Source organism: Trachypithecus francoisi, unplaced genomic scaffold (assembly GCF_009764315.1).
Source record: "Trachypithecus francoisi isolate TF-2019V2 unplaced genomic scaffold, Tfra_2.0 Lachesis_group3, whole genome shotgun sequence".
In the NCBI taxonomy this organism is placed as follows: domain Eukaryota; kingdom Metazoa; phylum Chordata; class Mammalia; order Primates; family Cercopithecidae; genus Trachypithecus; species Trachypithecus francoisi.
The window spans coordinates 99,766,630-99,788,918 of NW_022681468.1; the positions used below are offsets into that span (position 1 = coordinate 99,766,630).

At 52.3% G+C, this 22,289-nt stretch overlaps 1 protein-coding gene across 1 annotated transcript; it reads right to left on the bottom strand.

Moving 5' to 3' along the window:
- Positions 1-1,011: 1,011 nt before the first annotated feature.
- Positions 1,012-21,220, bottom strand: LOC117071081 (translation initiation factor IF-2-like). Its single transcript, XM_033190860.1, has 3 exons — positions 20,836-21,220; positions 10,387-10,533; positions 1,012-1,454 (listed from the first exon to the last, which is right to left on the bottom strand). Exons 1-3 carry the CDS (start codon positions 21,218-21,220, stop codon positions 1,441-1,443), a joined length of 546 nt encoding a protein of 181 aa, XP_033046751.1. The 3' UTR covers positions 1,012-1,440.
- Between the last annotated feature and the right edge of the window lie 1,069 nt (positions 21,221-22,289).

A 22,289-nucleotide genomic window follows, 5' to 3' on the forward strand; every position in this document is an offset into this window, starting at 1 on the left:
ATATATATATGTAATAGATACATTTTATATATTATATTTTATATAGTATATGTAATACATTATATATAATACAATTATACATTATAATATATATACATAATATACCATATATAATAGATATTAAATATATCTACTATATATTAAATGTATATATTTATATATCATATTAAATACATGATATTTTATATATTATAATATGTTATATATAATTATATAATATATATTATATGTTAATAATATATTAATTATATACACTATATTATATATAAATAACAGAAAGGACCTCTGTGAGGCCATATCGAAAGGTCAATTATCAATCCTCATCTTTCTTGGCCTGTCAGCATATTGGATACTTTTGATCTCTCCTTTGTTCTTAAGATACCTCCACTGCCCCCAACCCCCAGCCTCAAGGACATCACTTTTTTTGTTCTCTTCTTCTTCAAAGACCCTCCCTCCCAGTCTCCTTTACTGATTTTCTTCAATTTCTTCCTCTAAAATCAAAGTACTCCAGTGTTCTGCCCTGGAACACTTTTCTTCTTTGTCCTTTTACTCTCTAGTGATCTCATCTTGCTGCATGGTTTTAGATAAGACCATAAGCTTACCTCTCCCACATTAATATCTGCAGCCAGAACCTCTCCTCTGAATGCCAAGTTTGTACGTCCAGTTGCCTACTGGGCTATCCCCTTTGGCTATCTAGTAGATCTCTCAAACTTAACATGTCCAGAAACAGCTTCAGATCCCCATCCCCAAAACTCTACTCCTCCTTCAGCCTTCCCCAGTTCAGGAAATAGAAACTCCATCCTTCCAGGTGCTCAACCTCAAACCCCCAGGGTCACCCTTGACTCCACTATTTCTCTCCTGCACACCCCTCTAATGTCTCAGCAAATATAAGCAGTTCTATCTTCAAAACATATCAGAATTAAGCCAGTTCTAACCCATCACTGCCATCCTGATAGGCAATTAAGGTAGAAGAAGTAGACAGGGGCTAGATCATTGAGGGGGAGGGATCTCTTAGCTCTATCAAGAACTTTTAAGTTTTCTTCTGAATGAAATGGAAAACCATATGAGTACTTTACATATGATCAGATTTGCCTCTTGAAAAGACCACTCTGGGTACTGAGTGGAGAATGGATTGAGGCAGCAAGACGAAAAGTGGTGAATCCAGTTAAGTGGCTATTAAGGTTTTGGGGAATGATTATGGCGTGGACTACTTCCCTTCCAGGCAGAATCTCTCACCTGAGATGGGAGGAGGCCGTCTCAGAGGCGGAAAGGCTGACCCAGGATGTGCCTGAACAAGTGAGCTTCTGTCGGTGACCCCAACGGAGGCAGCCCGAGTTTCAGCACCACTGGGAGGACAGCTCCCATCTCGCCTCAGCGCCAGAGAATCCAGAGCCTCTGCACTGAGGCCAGTCCTGCAGAGTCTTGGGGTCCAGCGCCCTCTCAGAGACTGGCGGCTAGAAGAAAAAGGCGAATGCCCTTTCTCTGAAGACTTCTGTTTGCTACCCTTCATAACGGAGATAACGATGCCGCCACACCGCCAAGCCAGATCCTTACGGATTTTAGGGGTCACCAGTGGAAGGGGAGACCCAAAGCAAATCCTCTGAAAATAGCGTCTGTCGTAGACACCGGAGTTTATTTCCCCGACTTCGGAAAATTTAAAAAGATGCCAGGTGTGCAGTAGGTTGGGGAAAAGGGCATTTCTGCACAGCTCCTGTTAACCTGCACTGCTCTGTTGTGTATCTGCTGACAAAGCTCCAAAGAACTAAGTTGCTTCTCTGAGAGCTGGACAGTTTAATCATTCCAGACCCAGTGCAGATTTTCTCCCTCCAATGGCAGAGTTTCTCAAGGATGGGGTAGTGAGAGGCCCATGCTCTACTCCTGGCCCTCCTGGCTCTGCCCTTTCTAACTGAATCTAGTTTCCCCTGATCACTTTTGAACTGGATTGATTTTTTAATCCGGAGCCCATCAGGATTCCTCTTTCAGGAGTTGGGGGATGCCACTTGGGGTCTGTGGCCTGGGGAAGGCTTGCTGTGCCGCTTCTGGCTCCTAAAGGTGCTGTCAGGAGGGTCAGAGAAGATGGGAAGGGTCTCAGCCTTCTCGCTCAGAAATGACCTTTGGGTTTCAGAACCTTAAAGAGGAGCTTTCTCTCAGCTTCCCTATGAGAGGGGAAAGGGAGCATCAAAGACTCTGACTTTGACCTTAGGGGTACCCCAGACCACAGTGGGAACCCACCCTGTCATGGCCATCTGCTCCACAGTGCTACACCCTCCATTTCTGCCACTGCCCAGGTCCACATGGGCACTCTGTGCCCACCTAGCCTCCCTGCACTAGGTGGGGGCTTGATCCTTAGGCAGGCTTCATCCTGGAAATGTCCCTTAAATGGGCCAGGCTCCAACTTCAGAACTACCCTGCTCTAAGGGACATCATAAGGTAGATACAGAAGTTGGGGGATGCCAGGACTAGGTTTTTGGTGTGAAGGCAAGGCCAGACCAGACCTAGAATCAAATCCCATCCCCTTCTCTTTTTGCTCCCTCATTATGTGACCTGGGGTAAGTCACTTTTCACTTCACTGCTCCTGGACTTGGATTCTAACCCTAAGTAGCTCCTCCCAAGGGGCTGCTGTCAGGAGTCACTGAAACAAAAGTAAACCTCTGATCAATGCCCCATAATTGGTCCTCTGTTGATAAAATATGAATGCCTTTTCTGGAAAAGGGATACCTGAGGAGGCTTCATAGAATTAAGGGAGATTCCCCCTTCCCTCAACCAGCCCATATCCTGTATCTTTCTAGACTCCTGCAGCCTTCAATGAGGACTGGGCAAATATACTGCCACCCAAAAAGTGAGGCCCCAAAGGTGATCTGTCCTGACCTTCCCACTTCAGTTCCTCAGACCAAGACCCCAGGTGAAGGAGACCTCTGCCCTCAGCCAGAATTATCCTGTGTGACTCTCCTCCCTCCTGGGGTCCCAGCACTCCATTTTAGGAACTTCAAAAGGGGCCTGAGGGACAACAGGAGGCTTCCAGTTGGCTGCCCCAGGAACAAGGGCATCCACTCCCTTTCATCAAGACTTCCACTACCCTATCCGTAAAACTGGGAGAAAGACTCCTCAGATGAGGATTAAACGACACAAACATCCAGCAAGACACTCAACACTCGGTCTTGACAGGCATCCACAGAGGTTTACAGTCTCCCTGAAGACGCTTGCTCACACTCCTCTGAGGGGCTGGTATTTTGGCTCCCAAGGGTTCAAGAGGTTAAAAGATCTGGCCGAGTTCACACAGCTGGAAATGTGGAGCTTCGTGACTCCAACCCAACTTCTCCAGGCGCAGAGCATCTGGGAGGGCAGAAGCCAAGCTCCTGAGCTTGCTGGGCCAAACACCAGGGGCCAGGAGTGGGCAGGGCTGGCGGTACCGCCAGCTCCCTCACTGGATTCACTGGTTCAGCCACTTTTCCGGGACCACGTGGGCCAGCAGGGAAACGAGAGCATGTGTCCCCGGCCCCTCCCTCTTCAGATCTCGGCCCTCATCTACAGGGCCAAACCCAAACCTGCCTGCTCTGGGGCAAAGGGGAAACCGTCTGCAATCATTTGCTCCTCAATATCTTTCCGATTCTGGCATCTTTTGAGCTGAGGTGCAACTCCTTTTTCTAATTAGCTGCAATGATGAACTCTCGGGAGCTCTGATATTTGAAAATATCTATGAAAACTACTCCATATATACATAGATGCATGCATATATACATAAACACATACCAGGGCCCCCAAATTAGCTGTCCCTCCAGCTGCCGACCCGCCACCGCCACCGCAGAGTAGTGGACGAGAAAACCTGGCGCAGCAGGAAGCAGAATGAGGAATGTCCCGTTCAAGGCCAGAACCCACGTGGCACCCCTGCCCCGTTCCAAGGTGGAGTCTCTGGGCTTTACCTCTTCCCGGTCTAGCCGCAGGGATAGGGGGAAGGGTGGGGTGCGGGGGAATGGTACTGTTTCCACCCCCAAACTGCCATGAGGAGGCACCTTGTACCCACGCCTGCAGCCCGGAGTATCCCCGCCAGGCAGCTTTACTTTGCTGAGTTGTACTGAGTGCCTGCTCCGAGCCGGGTGCAGCGGAGAAGCAGAGCTCCGGGTGGCCCTCCTGCAGCGCAGGCACGCACCGACTCGGGATCGCGGCCAGGACACCGCCCTCAGCCCTACGCTTCCCAGGCCAGGCCTGGCCGGGAACCAAATCCGTGCTCCGCTGCAGCAAAGGGACGCTCAGGAAGTCGGCCCTGCAAGTCTGCGTTGGTTCAGAAGCACCTCACTGCGCCCTCTGCAACCACCCGCCACTTCGCGGTCATCCTGCCTTCGCGGCGCTCCCCAGCGCCTGGCTGGGGCACTGCACACAGTAGGTGCTCGGTCAAGGGTAATTCCCTCCCGCCTTGCGGTCTGGAGACCGCAAGCGATGACTACCTGGGCTCCCCCTGCTGGAGACCGCAGTAACGACCCGAGGCCCCATCCTCTCTGAACGCTTATTGTTTTTAACTACTGTAGACGCCTCCGCGCACCCCCACCCCATCTCCGCCTCCTGCCAGTTACTGGGCAGAGGCTACCAGGAAGATCTTATTTTCCCACAACTTTATCCTGAATGCAAACAAAATGAAAAATGCACATATTTACCCAACAAATATTTACTGAGCACTCACTCTAATATTAATCACCACAGTGAACACTGGGTACTTACTGCATGGAAGGCATTGTTGGGCTCTTTTACATGTATCAGCTCATTTAATCCTCACAACAACCCTAGCAGGATGATACTATTATTATTCCCACTTTGCAGTTGAAGACACACCCAGGCCCAAAAAGACGTGGCCAAGCTCTCTCAAAGCGGGGAACAGGCTTTGAACCGGGATGTCTCCGGATCCCAGGCTCCTAACCATTACATCACACCATGGAACGCTATGGTAAAATTATATATATATATATATGACATAAGAAGTGGCTTCAAAGCATCCCTTGTTCTCTAGTTCACCCTGTGAAATTTTTCCTACTAAGAGAAACAGGCACACGTTTTACCTAGAGAGAGATGTTGAAGTTTTCTGGTCATTTTCTGGGTATGCATTTGCTTGGGCCACCGGCAGATATAAGGGTAAGATGGTTGCCCCATATATTGAACAAGATGTAAGGTTAAAAAAAAAGTATGCAAACAACTACCTGTCTGAGGTCCCCACCCCATCACTTCAAAGCTGTACTTCCTTTTGGAATAGAAGAGAATGAGGCTCCATAAGATGCAGTGGACTGTTCTTCACTCCTAAGAAGTCAGGAGCATGAAGGAGCCTGACCTACCTCTTTTGGACACTCCCCCTACCCTGCCCCAGCAAACTGAATTCATCACACTCTTTATGAGCCTCTCCTTTGTTCCTGGAGAACTTGAATGGGTCCAGCCACTCCCCTCACTAAGAACCTGGGCACAGCTTTGGTGGAGGTGATAAGTGCCATGGTAAAGGTACACTGTGCAGCGTGAGTTAGGGTGAGACCACCCACCTTGGGAAGGGTGCCATAGTGAGAAAGCCATGGACCTAGACCAGGAGTACAGGAATTTTAGAGTGTAGAGAGCCCTTGGAGACCAGCTAATGCATCACTTATCCAGCACAAAGACTTGCAAGGTGCAGGGTCGGATGCGGTGGCTCACGCCTATAATCCCAGCACTTTGAGATGCTGAGGCAGGCAGATCATTTGAGGCCAGGAGTTCCAGACCAGCCTGGTCAACATGACAAAATCCCATCTCTACTTAAAAAACAAATATTAGCCAGGTGTGGTGGCACACAGCTGTAATCCCAGCTATTTGGGAGGCTGAGGCACAAGAACTATTTGAACCTGGGAGGCAGAGGTTGCAGTGAGCCGAGATCATGCCACTGCACTGCACCCTCAGTGATAGAACGAGACTCTGTTTAAAAAAAAAAAAAGAAAGAAAAAAAATCCTTCCAAAGTGCCACAAGTGTGCCTTGGGCACAGGATGTTAAACGATCCACTTCAGTCCCTGATGCCAATATTCCACTGTGGAAACTAGAGACCTATTACATCACTTTCCTCTCTGCCCCAGCCTTATCCCTGTCCCCTGGCCCAGGCCTATCTATTAACTGTGTGTGTGTAACTTTCCCATTTAAGACTCTAAGATCCTTTGAAGACAGGCTTGTATGCTACTCACCACTGTACTCCAAGCACTGGGCACAGGGTCTGATAGAGAGTAGGAGCTGAACTAAACAAATGAATTCTCCCACAACATCTCTGCCTGGTTATCATGCTGCCCCTATTGGAATCCTCCTAGAGATGAGGCACTCACTGCTTCTCCATGGGACTGCATCCCTGTACATCAGTTAGCAGGTGAGTTCTCCCTTCTGCAGACTCCCAGACCTAGTTATCACCCTCTGAGCCTTTCCTGAATCCTGAAAAAAAGCTACTGATTGTACCAGACAGCCAGACACCTGCCTTCTGTCCTTGGAGCATGGTCCAATCTAGAAAAGGGAGATCTCCTCTCCCCAAAGGGCATAGGAGACCCACGTGAGCCCCAGAGAACCCAGCCCACTTGGGGGCTGAGTTCATAGCATAGCGTATAGTTGAGTGGGGGCTTATCCTCAAAACTCCCCGGCATGCCTGGTAATGAGCGTCTGGGAGAGGCTGGCTAGAAAATATGGAAGCACTGTAATGTCATTTTGGTTCTATAGTATTTTCCTGAGTTTTCACATGTCAGTGTGAGCCAAAGGATGGGCATGCATCCATGCATGTGTGTGCATGTCAAACTACTTGCACATAGGCCAAGCATGGACCTAAGAATGTGGCCAGAAGTGAGTCTATGTCCTGGGGAGGAGGGGTGGTGCGCCACAGTGTGCACAGGCTGGTGAATGCCCCCAGAAAAACTGGGGTCTGGATGACCCTAAGGGTGTATATATGCATACAAGTATGCAGGAGTGTGTGTGTGTTCACAAACAATCTGTCTGAGGGGCTGGCCGTGTGTGTGTGTGTGTGTGTGTGTGTGTGCATAAAGACAAACTGCAGTCTGGTTCTGTCTGGGTAGCATGTGTGTGATGTGTGTATATTTACAGGTATTTCCTAACCTAGTTTGGTGACATTGTAATCTTGTGGCTGAGCATGCATGTGTACATGTATGTGTATATATGTGTTTACAATGTAATCCCAAGCCTGCATGTGAGTGACTAGTGTGACTGTGTATGTTTGTGTTTTACATGCACATTCCAGCCTGGTTCCACACCCCAGGACTCCATGGAATATGAAGGTCCTCGGATGAGCCCAGCTCATCCTGAGGCTGGCTGAGTGCTGGGTGGAGTATGTATAGGTGACTGGTGTTTACCAGCAACCTTGACCAGCCACCAGCCTTTGTCTGGTGCCCACTTCCCATGGCCCCTAAATTCCTCACCCTGGTAGGACCCTGGCTGTCCTTGCTCTGGACTGTCTTCCCCAAGGAGTCCCTTTAACTCACAGCCCCTTTCCTGGCCAGGGGGCTGGGAGTTGGGGGATATTCATCTCGGGGAGTTTTTGTTCTGCCTCATGAAAAGCCTCAATGGCTGGGAATACCATTCTAATTACGGGGAAGCCCAGCTTATGTGGGGGACACAAAGGGCTGTGGTCTCATAGCAGCTCCTTCCATCCGTCAAATAAGGCCGTCTAATGACGGGGTGAGAGCTGTGAATGCCTAAAACAAACTCGAAAAGGAGGGAAAATAAAGCCGCCGGGGGCTTAAAATATATTAAATTACCCTGATTAGGAGCTGTGGCTTTGCAGGCACTAGTTGGAGAGGCTGGGGAGGCTGTGAGTCCTGCTATTCACGTCAGGGGGGAAGAGGGGTCAGTAGGTCGGGGGCGGGGGTGTTCACAGAGCCCTGGCCCATTCTCATGCTAACACCAGAGACACACTGCAGGCTTAGTGGGCTGGAAAATAGAAATGAATTTGCCGTAATCCTCCTTCCTCCCTCATTCTCTCCCTCTCTCCCTCTCTCTCTCTCTCCCTCTGCAGCCCAGGGGAAGCTTTGCCTAATCGCAGCCCGTTAGAGCCTGCTGGGCATTGGGGCAGAGCCACACCCCAGAGCCTGTGTCCCTCCGCCCTCTCATCCCTTGCCCCTTTCTGTGGGGCCCAGAATGAGAATGGGCTCTAGGGCACATGTGAAGAAGCAGTAAAGGCAGGCGGTGGGGTTCTAGTGGATGGGGAGTGCCAGGCCCCTTTCCAGCATACAATTATTTACAATCCACAATTACTCCTTTAAGCACATGTACACAATTTAGAGACACAAATAGCCTTTCACTCTTCTACACACACCTCCTCACAACACATCTCTTCACAAACACACACTTGAATAGGCACAAATATATCTGTACACAATTTGCAGACACATCTACTCCTTCAAGGGCGAACACACCCAGGCACCCACGGAGCTCTTTACAGGCACCCACGCATGGAGACATAGCCCTTGTCAGATGGCCATAGGCTGCCTCCAACATACACGTGCACCAACACACATGTGCATACCCATGCAGACCCCTGCACACCCCTTCAGGCATACCTCCAGAACCACGACCTAGTACAACTGCAATGTTTCACAAGGAGGAACTGAGGCTCAGAGGGCAGCGGAGGGGCCGCCCTTCCCCAGTGCTAGTTGAGTCAGCTCTGTTTCTAAGTGCTGCAGGACCTTGGATAAGTCGTTGCCCTCTCAGGGCCTCAGTTTCCTGCTATTAAAGAGGATATTTGAACTAACGTTCTAGAAAACCCTTCCAGTTCAGAAATTGGGGCCGGGCGCGGTGGCTCAAGCCTGTAATCCCAGCACTTTGGGAGGCCGAGACGGGCGGATCACGAGGTCAGGAGATCGAGACCATCCTGGCTAACATGGTGAAACCCCGTCTCTACTAAAAAATACAAAAAACTAGCCGGGCGACATGGCGGGCGCCTGTAGTCCCAGCTGCTTGGGAGGCTGAGGCAGGAGAATGGCGTAAACCCAGGAGGCGGAGCTTGCCGTGAGCTGAGACCCGGCCACTGCACTCCAGCCTCGGCGGCAGAGCGAGACTCCGTCTCAAAAAAAAAAAAAAAAAGAAAAAGAAATTGGTAGGAGCCAGTCTCAGGGACTATCCCTTGTGTCCCTCCCCTCCCTCTGCACACTCAGGTGGATGTCCACGCCTCCACGGTGCACACAGTGAATCCCTCCAGTGTTCGCACGGTTACAAACTAGAGGGTCCGCCGGGGAGTCCTGTAGCCATATCCTCGTAGGTCCCGCTGTCAGTGGCTCCGCCGTCCCGCCCGCCCACCGTCAGCTGCGCTCTCCTTCTTGTGACTTTGTCGGTGCGACTATCCCGGTTTGGGACGTGAGGGTGTCAGGTGTGGCTCTGAACTACCGAGCCCCACAGAGTGGTGCCAGGGACCCCGGAAAGGCTCCCGAACGCTCTCCTCTCCGGCCCCCGGCGCCCTCTGTCGGCGAATCTGGAACAGGCGCGCCCAGAGGAGGCCCGACGCGTGCACGTGACCCTGGGACCTGACCCCGGGAGTCTGCACAATGAAACCTGCGCCCGCTGGTTCTCGGCTTGGCCGTGGGGAGCCAGGGATCCTCAGGCCAGACTGGAACAGAGGCCACGAGAGTGAACTGAACAGAGGGAGCGTAGGAAGCGCAAGACCCGGCCCTGCCACCCGCTTCTCCTCGTGGCTCCTAGAACACCCATACCTACCAGCGCCCCACAGAGAGCAAGCGCGCGCGGGGGTATGGAGGGCACCCAGGCCAGAGCGAGCACACCAGGGCCGGCTGCGTGCTGCTAGCGAACCTGATCCCATTGGCAGCAGCGTTTCCATCCGTGATGTGGCAGCCAAAGTGTGCCAGGGAGAAGCCCTGGAAAGTTCAGGAACCTATCTCCCACCCACCCTAGGCGGAGAAGGCAAGGACCCGCGAGCCCCCACTAGATAGCCCACAAGGGCACCCGGGTCAGCGGAGGCTGCTGCTGCCCCTCTTTCCTGGAAGGCAGCACCAAGGCTGAGCTAAGCCGCTTGCTGAAAGTCAGACAGGACAAAACCTGGAACTGCAGTGGGGGAAGCTGGTGCAGCCGAGACCCTTCCAGCCTGGGCATCAAGACGCTCTAAGTGGTGATCTAACGGCATGGGAGTTGAGTAGGTTCCTGGGGAAGCAAAAGCCAGGGCTTTAAGATGGATGCTCCTGGTGTGGGCTAGATTGTTTCAAGGAACCCAGGGTCGACATGAGAGGGGGACCACAGATCCTTCCCTAACCCCTCCAAGGGGTCCGAGGCTTGCACATGATGACTATCCAGGAGCCACAAGTACTCCCAAGTCGGGATGTGAGAGCCCAAATCTCAGGCTCTGGCACTTGGTGCTCCATCCTTGCCCCTGCGGACACGCTACTCCCTACCTGGTCTCAGGTTTGTTGGGCCCTCACTGGAGCTGTCTTTTTGGGGTTTATTTAGGTGGAGCCCCACTTGCCTTCTCCTGGCTTCCCAGCTCCAGGTCAGCTTTCTGCACACTGCTGTCATGGGCGGAGGCACTCCCGTGGCCACCCCTTCAAAAGAACCAAGATGAAGGGGGGTGATTAGTGAGAGTGGACTGTAGTGGGGCGATTTGGGGAGGTGGGAGGTTTGAGGACAAGCCACACTATGTGAGAGGGCTGGGCTTATGCTCTTTCCTGCGGCCTGAGTCCAGTCTGGAGGGCCTCGACTGGAGGGTTTCCCAAATGGCCCTCCCAGGCCTCAGGCCTGGCTGCACCATGCAGGTCGGGGAACCGGCCTTGGGGGAGCCCTGCTCTGGCCCTGATTCAATTCCACTTCTCCTTGGTCTTTTGTGAGGGGTCGGCTCGGGACCCCAGAGGGTGCAAGAATGTGAACGAAGGGCTTGGCTGAGAAGGGTGAAAATGAGGGCTCCTAAAAGAGAGGGGTTCGAGTTGAAGACTACCACTTCCACCATGCTCTGCTCCAGCCGTGCCTTGGGGGCCAGTCCCAGGCCTGGAGAGCCTGCAGGCGCCCTCTCTTACTTGTCCCCCAAACCTTTCCCGGCCGCAGTCACCGCCCATAAATTCCATAAATTTGTGTGGGTGCGCACACACCTATGCCATCAAGGCATTTAACACAAACACACAGAGCAACGAATTCGAATTCCAGAATTTTCACCAAATAAAATTAAGCTTCACTTGGGGAAGCTCATCCCCTGCCCCTGGAGGTGGGAGAAGGCGCAGAGGAAGAAGGGGCTTGTGATATGCCCTGCGGAGCTGAAGGGAATCCCTACCCCCAGCCCTCTCGGAGGCTTCCCACGGCCACGACCTGGAGCCCTTGTTTAGGGACTAGGAAGGCTCGGGGCTGACTCCTCGGCGACGAGACGAGCCTGTGTGGGGTGGAGGCAGCCCGAAAGCCACAAAGCAGAAATGTCTGGTTTTCCCGCCACAGCAGCCGCGGGGGTCCGATTTGCAACCGGAAAGGCCGGAGATATTGGGAATTTGGAACCGTTCATACTTTAAAGCCTACGTCCAGAAGTCACTTTCACCCCACAGTGTCTGCCCTCATGTAAATGGCCCACCCATCAGTTACCTCCCGTGAATCATAAAGACAAACAAGATCTTGTTATTTTTCTAGAATATTCCAAAAATAAGCATCTGCGTTTGGGGCGAATTCCGGCGGGGCCGAGCTTGTTTTCTCCGACACGATGGCGCTACCAGGGCTCTGGGAGGATCTCCGGGCCAGGCGCCGGCCTAGTGAAGGGGGCTGGGAGGAGCTGGGGAGGCATCGCCATTGGTGTTTCTGCGTAGAACCGCAGCGCAGGGAGCCCGCGTCCGCCCCGCAGCAGTCTCGGGTTCTCCGGCGCGCCCGCTCGCCTCTCGAGAACCTAGTCTCCGCGGAGGCCTCCCCAGACCTGAGCCGGGAACACCCTCCAGTGCGGTCGCAGGACCCCGAGGGTCCTACCCAGTCGTTGGCAAGAGTCGAGGCTGGATTTTCGGCGGCCGCCTGCGTTCAGTATAAATGGAACGTGCTAGGAAACTCCGATATGCAGCGATTTTCTAAATATCCCGTATACCTGAACCCCGTGTGGCCACCGCCATGAGTCACGCAAGGACTGGGCGACAGAAGCTCTGAGCTTCTATTTGTAAAACACAAAATAAATCGAGAGCTGAATGAAGACAAAGCCATTTTTAAACGTTTGATTGGTGAGATCTCCCCCACTTAGCAAACACTTTCATTTTCAGAGCTGCCTGTGGCCATACACAGGTTCAGAAAATCGATTGTATTCCTGGGTGAATTCCACCCAGGGAAACGAGTCCTGGGAATGCGCGCCCATGTACACAGAAAGCCCACAGTTTAGAAGGAATATATGAGTGAAAAAGAAGCGAGCATTCAGGAGGCAAATGAGTTTGTAAATTTACTGCCTTGCCTTTGTGGGGATCTTCAAATTGTTTACCCTGCTTTTATTCCCTCCGTGGTGCTGCCACGGGTGCGCGGACTGAGCAGGCCGCCCTTCTCCCAACTCGGATAACTCTAAAACCTGAGGGCCTCTGCCGGAAGCTGCTGTTCGGCCCATCCGGGTTCCCAGAGGAGCCACTTTTCCTCCTACAGGCCCGGGGATTGCAAAGTATCTGGATCCCTAAATTCTCTATCCCCTATGGGCAAGACTTAAGAGCCAGATCAAGATGTGGGGCCCAACTGGGGGAAAGTAGGGAAACCCAGGGTGCAGCTGGGGCCCACCCGACCAATGCTGACAGGCACCACAGACACCTCGGGCCATCTTTCCAATATTTTGCTCAGTGTTTGGGGGACCCAAGGGGCAACGTGCCTGCACGTTGATGCAAGTGTGACCCCTGCGACTGGAATGCCGGACAGGGCTTTCCTAAGGCCCTGCATTCCGCGCATTGACTTTTCCTATTAATGGGAGAGACGCAGGCTATTGACCCAACGGCCTCCTCCTCGCCGCCTATTGTCGCGGCTCAATCACGCACTTACGGGAAGAAAAGCGAGTTTATCTTAGCTTGGAGGAGCCTCGTGTTGCGAGTGTGTGTGTGTGTGGTGTGTGTGTGTGTGTCTCTCAAGGGTGAGGGGAATTCTGCAACCAGAACTGCGCAGATGGGTTGTGGATAGACACTTTCAAAAAGGGCCAATTTCCCCTTCACAATGAGCGCTAAGTACCTGATAAATGGGGTTGGTGTTTATTCATGAGCAGGTACTTTGGAGACGGCGATTAGAACAGCCGCCCGAGCTGCCTGGCCAAGGTACTTAAAGCCGGGCAGGTGCCGCGCGGCGCGCGGCCCCGGCGCACAAAGCCCGCGGCAGCCGTGTAGCCAGGAGGGGCGTGAATGCGGGTCGCGCCGGGCCCCGAGGGCGGGCTGCGCGCAGGCACCTTAGTCCTTTGTTCCTCACTCGAAGCCAAGGCCACTTCACCAAGGGGCGCCCCGGGAAAACCTCCCCTTTAATTACCAGGAATTTCCCTTCGTCACTCCTCTGGGAGCCCAGCCGGGCAACTATAGGTCTAGCGGTCGCGGAGACTCAGCATGGGTCCAGGCTTGGCGTTTGCATAAGTGCTGCCTGTGAGCTGTCTATTAGCTAACCAGCTAAGTAACTAAAATAGGAAGAAACAGAACCCAGGCCTGGAAACTGCGCGGGCACGCGGCTCAGGTCGCCCCCGCCGCCTAGGCGCCACCTCTGGCGGTGCGGGCAACCTCGGGCTTTCAGGTTTTGTTTCAACTCCAAGGGGAGAAAATTGGGGTCTGTCTCTTTCTACAACTTCTTGGGGCCGAGGTCGTGGGACAAACCCGATCTCGCCCTCAGAGCTGCTGAGGAATCTCTAACAACTCCCAGCTTTTGCTCACGACAGGCAGCCTCTCCTCCACGCGCGCGGAGAGAGCTCAGCAAACGCCAAGGCCTTGCAGGAGAGAGCGCAGGATCCCCTGCGCTTGCGAACTGGGAGCGGGCGAAGGGACTCCTGGGGCTGCGCCGGGAAATCTTGTCTAATATACCCCTAGTAGCTCAGGTGCTTGGGGTACGTAACGTCCGGAAGTCTGAGGCAATAATTGCTGGCTTACCTTCAGCCCGACTCCTCGGGCCTGCCCGGATGCTTCTTAAAAAAAAAAAAAAATCTTTTCGAAAAGCAGATCGAGATTTTTCTCCAGTGCAGAAAATCAGAGAGGAGAGACCTGTTTCAAACAAGTTGGATTCCCTTTGGGGAGAAAATTCTTTCAGAGTGATAGGAAACAAGGCACGGGGACCTGAAGTCACCCACTGCGAAGAACCCGACGGCTCTCTCGACAGCCCGATGCAGATTGACCAGGAGTCTGTAGATATTAACATTCATTACAAATTTTCTTGGAACCTTGGGGTTAGAATAAATTATAGATACAATAATTATGATTCCCTGGGAAATTCGACAACCCGGATGTAAGCGCAAACCGAAAGTGGTAATCCAGGGGCGCCTCGGGAAGGAAAACAGAGGTGGGTCGGGTGCCCACGGCCTGGACCGCGCAGCCACCAGCCAGTCCTCTACCGAGCTAGACCAGGGGCCAGATGTGCGGGCGGCCGAGATTTACTAAAAGAGCAAGGCTTCCTCTTGCATCTTTTGCTAGGACCTGAGTTAGGGTTCCAGGGTGCAGTGGTTCCTCCTCTTACAGCCTGAGTCTCCTGCGCCAAAGAGACGGGTAAGGTGGTTTGCAGGACAGTCTGGCAAGCCGCGGAGGGCCGGAGACGCGCGCGCCGCCGTGTTGACAATGCCATACGAATAGTCTCATTGCACGAGGCCTCGGGTAAACATTACTGAGAGGTTGAGGAGCGGTGGCCTGGGCGCTCAGCTCCGTACGCCAGAAAGGCGTGTAGCCTACAATACCGGGCACAGGAAGCTAACGGCATCACCAGGCTGGGGTGGACAGAGCGCGGCCTCCCCTATGCCGGCGTCAAGATCATGGCCGGCCCCGGCAGGGGGCCCCAAATTTAGGCTGGAAGTAGAAAGTATATTGGAATGGGTGGGGGAGAGGGGGATAAAGATGACGCATCACGAAGCAGTTTTTATATTTCCATTCCCAAGACCTTTAAGGCACACTCAAGAGATGCAGGTGTGATCAGGAGGGCCACCAGTACTGACACCCACTATTGATTTTCTTCGCATGAAAGTTTGGAATAAATTACAAAATTACAATGAATGTGATTTCTAGGGAAACATATGCCCAGGTGTAATCTTTGCAGCCCCCTCCTTACCCTTGGGTGGGCTCTCCACCCACCTTTTCCCCCAATCCCAAATCCTAACCCCTCACCCCTCGCTGTAAGTTTGTTTTTTCTGAAATGGAGGAAAAGCTCCCCAAACTGGCAGGAAACCATATCCTACAGAGGCATCTGAGCACATGCATTCCGGCCGGTGCAGCACCTCTCGCCCTCTGATTTGTGTATTTCACTCTGGCTAACCCCCACTGACCTCAGGTCCCCCTTAGGCAATCTAGTGACTTAGGCCATGAGACCTGCCAAGCAGGAGCCCTGGGCGGGCACAGCTGGGTAGATCAGACCAAATGCTCCCAAATCTGACTCCAGAACCACGAAGAGCAGAACCCTTTAACCCATGAAAAGTTTTATGTGGTTTTGGGGTGCGTTCAAACAGGAATCTCCAAAGAGTTTTGGTTACTCCAGCTATTATAACACAAATGCCTAATCTTTGTTTGGTGATAGAATCTCCATGTCCAGCCAGGAAAGCCAGGAACATTTCATTAACCTGGCATCCTCTTCATTGTCAGTCCGGTGATTGATGTAAAGCTGGTGCTACTAATGTTAAATTCTAACCAGAAACCACCAGGCTAGAAGATAGACTCCCTGACTCACAGGGTGTGGTGTAGGCTGGCGCTTCCTGAGGCTCACTTCCCACCCCAGCTCCCTCCTCACTGCAGCAACCCTCTCCATGGGGTAGGACAGTGGTAACCTTCAAGATGGAGCCTCTCTGGGGAAACTTGGAGGAAGCCCAACCCTGCCCCCTTTCCTCTAATCCTCCACCCTCTCTCTTGGTTTGTGATGAAAGGACTGAGGTTTCTCTGACCCAGGACCAAACAAGGCAGAGATTAGGTAAGCATGTGATTGGGTAAGCAGGATCTTCCACCCACCTCACCCTTTGCAAAGTACCTTTACACACAGCATCTCGTATAATCCCCCACTTGCCAGGCCTCCCAAGGAGGCACTGTCAGCTTCCTTCAGGAAATAGAAGCTCAAAGAATGGATCTGGGTTACCTGGAGATCTCCTAGCAAGGAGAGGTAGGGCCAGGATTCCTCCCGGCATTCTGATTCCAAGTCCAGGGTGGTGGTCCTTGACCCTCCCCACACAATTCCAAGGAGGACGGGGGAATCTTTCAGGCAGCCTTATGGGATAATATGCGGACCTGACTTGGCACCAAGAGGTGAAGACATTCAATTGAATGCCACTGTCATTGAGTCCCCACTTCTGTGCAAGGTATATACGAAGAGTGGGGAGGGCAACAAATGTGGCTTCCATGGCCCCTGGCTCAGGGATGGAGTAAAGCTCCCTAAATTGGCAGGAAACTATATCCTACCAAGGGCATGCCCAGAGCATGGGCAGTGCTCCACGAGGACAAGGACAGGTCTCCAAGGACCAGATATAAGGCCCATTGGCTCTCTAATTGGACACCATGGTACCTCGAGTCCACTAAGGCCTTTAGAAACCATCTGGGACTTATTTACAGAGTAGGCAGGTGTTTTACTCTGCTAGCAGTAGAAGTAGCTAGGCCCTTGAAGAGGCTCCAGTAAGGTAAGCAGCTCTTCTCCCCAAGACCTTGACATGCAGCCCCAGTGTGAGCTCTGCTAAGAGATTACGGTTCTAGTGTCCACTTTGATAATAGCCTCCAGCAAGTCCTTCTCCATCTGCTTGTTTCCTCATCTGCCAAGCGAGGGGTCTTGTAAAAGAAGGTTCCTAACATCTCTAACCTGGGCCTCTAAGAAGTGTATGTTTTGGGGGGGTGGCTACAAAGAACTCCTTGCAGACTTCTAAGGATACTTGGAGAATGAGTTTCACCCAAAAGAAGCAAGCATTTCTTTCTGAAATTTGGTCAAATAAATAGCTTGATAGTGGGATAAGGCACACAGACCCTGGAGCCAGCTCTCTGGGTTCAAATCTGCCCCCGATCTGCAAGGAATAGCTATGTGGCCTTGGGTCACTTTACTCAGTCTCTCTGTGCCTCAATTTCCTCATCTCTAAATCAGAGGTCCTGGTGAGGATTAACTGGCACAGGCTAGCTATTAATATGATTTGCTCACACCCCTGGATACAGCCTTGTCCCTTCCCAGTCCTCTTGGTTTATGCCATGGACTGTCACCAATTCTACCCCTGTTCCAATGCCAGGATTTCAGCCTTCCCTGGATCCAGTATCTGGTCAGGAATGGGATGAAGAAGGCAGGCACCGGTGTGTTGCCTGCTTGACGGGTACCTTGCCTGAATAACTTTTTTACCTCGGCCTGTTACTTATTTTTGGATATGGAGAGAAATTGAGCCTGTCTCTGTCTCTTTTCTTAGTAATACCCCCAAGTGGAGACAGCTGTGTGAAAACATGTGTCCTTGGCTTTAAGGGGTGAGAGAATGAGGGAGACCAAGCTGACCAGTCCCACTTATGAGGGATCCTGTCAGAGGGAGGCACAGCACAGAAGTTCTGATGTTTTTGTTCATACACAGACACACACACACACCACACACACACACACACACACACACACACACACACACGTCAGCTCCCTGAGGGCAGGGGCTTTTCTGTTTTGTTCTCTGCTGTATCCCCAGTGCCTAAAACAATGTCTGGCACAGAATAAACACTGAATAAAAAAAAAATATAAATTACATGAAAGGAGGCAGAAGCATTCCACTGACTAGATCTATACACTACGTAGGTCAGTCTCCATTTTTAGTCAAGTTTCTGGTGGCTCCACTGAGACCTTGCAGAGGGGTCCCAAGTCTTGTGCAGTTCATGAAACGTTAGCTCCTCTAGGCCCTCTAGAGACCCCGTCAGATGAAAAGCAGGGTCTAGTCTTAATTTATTTTCCTCATCGATAGGTAATAGTCAGAGTTTATGGCTAAGAAAGTAAAAAAGAACATGCTTCAGATTTCTCTCCTTAAGAGTCGTCTTGGCCTCTAATTCTCTCAATTTTCCTCAGGGCCTTTCAACCCCTCCCCCTCCCCGCCCCCACTCACACACTCACACCTTCCTAAGTGCTGAGAGCCCAGGAGAGACAAGGTTTCAAGGGTCTGTATTTAAGACATTGGGAGTCCACATGACCTACTGAGAGTCTGAATTATCTGCGTACTGTCATTCCACAGTCCTGGCACCCCTCGGCTGCTTGGTTAAAGCATGTGGAGATGTATTGCTGGTGTATTTTCTTTTCGGAGTGGGGAGGGGCATTGTTTCCTGAAAATGCATAGTGACAGTAACATTGTCATTAGAGGTGATTGATGGTAATAATGGCTGTCATTCAAGGATACATTTATGACTCAGGCCCTGGGCCAAACCTAGCATCTTCTTTCATCCTCACAAGTCCATGAGATGAGATCAATTTGCAAATCCATTTTACAGATGAGGATATGGAGATTTGACACAAGTCACATGGTATGTAAGGGAGAGAGCCAGAATTTGAACTAAAGACCCCAAAGGGGGCTGTTCACTGCCCCCCAACCCCTGACTCCTTTCTGTCTCTGGGTGATAAGGAAAGCAAGGAAATCCACATGAAATGTGATTAGGAAGAGGAGGCATTTAGCCACTACCTTAGGAGCAAAGCTACAAAGTCGGTAGTATAGTAAAGCATAGTGAGTCTAACCCTTCCTGCCAAATATAAAGCCTACCGGACCTTCTTCTGGATGTGAGACTGAAGGCAAGTTACTTAACCTCTTCACACCTCAGTTTCCACTTCTATAAAAGGGAGCCATCTCCTTTAGTTGGGAGGAGTAAATGAGTTAATATATAAATAAATTATTGTTCTCTCAGTCTACTGCAGAGTAGTATTTATACCACCCCTTGCCAACTGTGGCTGCCTTAAATGTCCTCATTTTACCCATCCAAGTTAGGGAACCTACAGGAGAAAAATAGTGGTTTGTCCGAGAGCTCAGGCTGGAACTGCCCATGAGGAAGAGGAAGAGTCTAGAGCAGCCTTTACAGATGGTTTTACAGATGGTTTTGCAGAAAAACGTTCCGCTTTCCCTTTTTAAAAAAGATGTAAACATCTTCCCAGGCTCCTCTGACATCAGCGTGTCGGTGATGAATCATCGGGAATCTAAACGCACACACTAGGTAGGTCAGTCTCCATTTTTAGTCAAGTTTCTGGTGGTTCCACTGAGACCTTGCAGAAGGGTCCCAAGTCGTGTGCAGTTCATGAAACGTTAGCTCCTCTAGGCCCTCTGGGGACCCCGTCAGATGAAGAGCAGAGCTGCACAGAGGCTGAGGGGATCCCTTCTGGCATTTCTTCTTCTTTTTTAAATTTTAAAACAATTTGCATAGAATTTTTCTCCTTTCTTTTTTTAACAGAGCACACAGAACCAACGTTTTCAGGCTGGTTCTTACTTGCAAGTGAGAGACTTCATATGTGATGGAACAGAGGAGAGGAGCCCCTGAGAGCTGTTATGTTTGAATCAATACTGAAAACAAAAATTTGACCATCTCAATGCTTGTTAGATTTATGTGTACGTATGATTTTTTTATTCATTCATCCAGAAATGATTTCATTTATTGAGTATTTACTAAATACTCAGATGTGCAGCTGACCCTCTGCTGAAGGTGTCAAGAGAGGGAGAGATGTGGAGAAAATCTGGGTAGGCCTCCTGGAGGAGGAGGCACCCAACAAAATATGGCCAATTGGAGTTGGGAAGGAATGTACTTGGGTAGGCTGGCGCTTCAGCATGAGTCAAATCCCAGAAGTGAGAAATCCCGGGACTACATAGAGAAGAGGGGAAGGAGCACACAAGGACAGCAGTATAGCTGCAGGGAAAAGGCCTTCTTCCCCTTTCTAATTCGTTACTTCTAACTTGTTGTGAATTTAGAAGCCAAATATTGTGGATGTTAGAACTGTATGTAAAGCACGGATACATAAATGACCTTAAAGCAAGCACCTGCGAGTGAAAGGCAGGTATAGGGGACAAGATTTGGGCCACTCAGAAGAAGCCCCCTGTGCCCTTTCAGCTTGGGAGTGCACTGGGGTAGCGGGATGAGGTATACGCTAGGTACAAGCTAACACCTGTCACCGCACGGAATCCAGGAACGAGACATGCAGGGACAGCAAGAGGTCCCCCCGCACACACAAAAGAACTCGTATGGTGTCTGCACTGCCACTAAGTCACTGCCCAGCCTAGCCCACCCCACCCCAGCAACCACCATTTGGCCCAGGACTTTATTTTACGCTCTGGGAATGGGATGAGGGAGTGAGTGGGCACAGCTGATTCCCCTAACAGCTGAGCCACACACACATGTCCGGCTCTTTAGGAGAGGCCTCAGGACCTGGGGAGCTACATTCTAACTAGGATCCCCTCCAGCCAAAATTTGAGAGGAGCCAAGGAAGCGCCAGAGCCAGAAACACAGAAGGGGAGACCAAGAAGCTAACCGGGAGAGACGGGTGAGCCAAACGACTTTGGGAAAGGCCAGCGATCTTACCGGGCCTCGGCTGGGCGCACTTGCCCTCCATACCCACCGCCCAGGCCTGGTACTCCCCAGAGCCCTGGAGCGACAGTGCACTCCCCACCCCACCGGAGGCCCAGCGGGGCTGCCCAGCAGGTTTTCAGCACACCATCCTCCGCCCCGCTCCTTGGGGCCCGCATAGTCCCTGGCGGGGGGCGGGGCACAGGGATACCGGCGAACCCCGCAAAGGGCTCTTACCTCCGCGCGGGCATCGGTCCGACCAAGCACAGTTTGCCGCTGGGACTGCGGGGTTGGGGAGGCTCCCACGGGCTCGTATCGCGCCTCCACTCCCCCCCGGCACCCCCCCTCCCTCCACGCCGGCCCGAGCCCCTAGATCCTTCGGTGGTACCGAGCGGCGACGCCGGGACCAGGGGACAGGCGCCGCGCCGGCGGGAGGAGGAGGCTCCTGCGGGGCGCGGCGGGGCGGGGCAGGGGTCTTTTCTGGGCCCCGCCCGAGAGGGGACGTGGGAGCGATTATCCCAGAGAACAAAGGCGGCCGGGTAAGGCTCAGCGCCCCTGGGGCCTGGCCCTGAACTTGAACTTGTATTTGACACTTTGTCCGGAAGGTGGCGGGGAAGCCCATCTGAGCTGGGACGGGGCTCGTCCGGCCACCTTCCGTCCTGGGTAGGGGGCAAGCCCGCCCCTTTCTACTCCCAGAGGGAGCAGGGCATCCTAAGGGTCCCGGCGCGCCCCAAACAATCTTGGGCTCCAGGGTCCTGAGATCCCCGCGTTCCCTCGGAGAGTTGGAGTGAGGACGAGGTCCTGGGTCTCCGGGCCAGAGGAGTAGGCCGGGGCCCTACGCCGCGTCCCCCTCCCTCGGTCCCACCCTCTTGGGCCAGGCCTGCCGCCCTTGCTGCCCGGGGCAGGCCGGATTCTTTGCACGTCGTGTCGGCGGCCGCTATTCAGCCGCTAATTGAACGTTAATGGCAGGTGCGGATGAGGTCACCGGAGCTGGCTTTTCTCACACATTTCTCATGCAAATTCGCGAAACTCTAAACAAATTTGAATAAAAAGCTCTTTGTGCCGCGCGCCCCCCAGTCGTCTCTCTCCTGCTCGGGGTCCTGGCTCCTCCCGGTGCCCTGGGGCTCGAGCCGGGAGCTCCGGGGAGCGCCGCCTGCCGGTCAGTTGTTCCGCCCTACCAGTGGTCAAACGCGGCCCAGGCTACTGGGGGGGTGGGGAAAGATGTTTCATTTGGGGTCGTGGGCCCGGGTTGGGTTGATGGGACTTTTAGGGAGGCAGTGTGTGCAGTTAAGTGCCTGGCATCTGGACAGACAAACGTGAGTGTGCTGGCATCCTGGCTGCAATCCCCCCTCCCCCACCACACACGGAGCCACACGGGCCACTTTGGATGGCCAACTTGGCTTCACTCTCGTTCTTAGTTAAATAGGAGTAAGGACAGTGCCCAGCTATGCACACAGATGTGAGGATTAAGCCACGATTTAAGACACAAACTAGCACTTAGAATAGTGCCTGGCACAGTAAGTCTTGATTATTCTCTGCAGTCCAAAGGCCTTGTGAGAATGAATGCTGTGATGAAAGCAGGGTTGTGAATTAGCTCATACATGAAAAAACTTACCAGGGGCTTTCAAGAGACTCACCACCCCCCACCCCCGCATCCCATTCTGGTCACAGAGATGAGATCTGGAGGCCAA

What these genes read in the sequence shown, in the direction of transcription:
- LOC117071081 (XM_033190860.1), bottom strand. Translation starts at nt 21,220, where the DNA reads ATGGGCTTCCCCGCCACCTTCCGGACAAAGTGTCAAATACAAGTTCAA. An exon ending in GGACCGATGCCCGCGCGGAG is followed by an intron (nt 10,534 to 20,835) that starts GTAAGAGCCCTT and finishes GTTCTTTTGAAG; the next exon opens with GGGTGGCCACGGGAGTGCCT.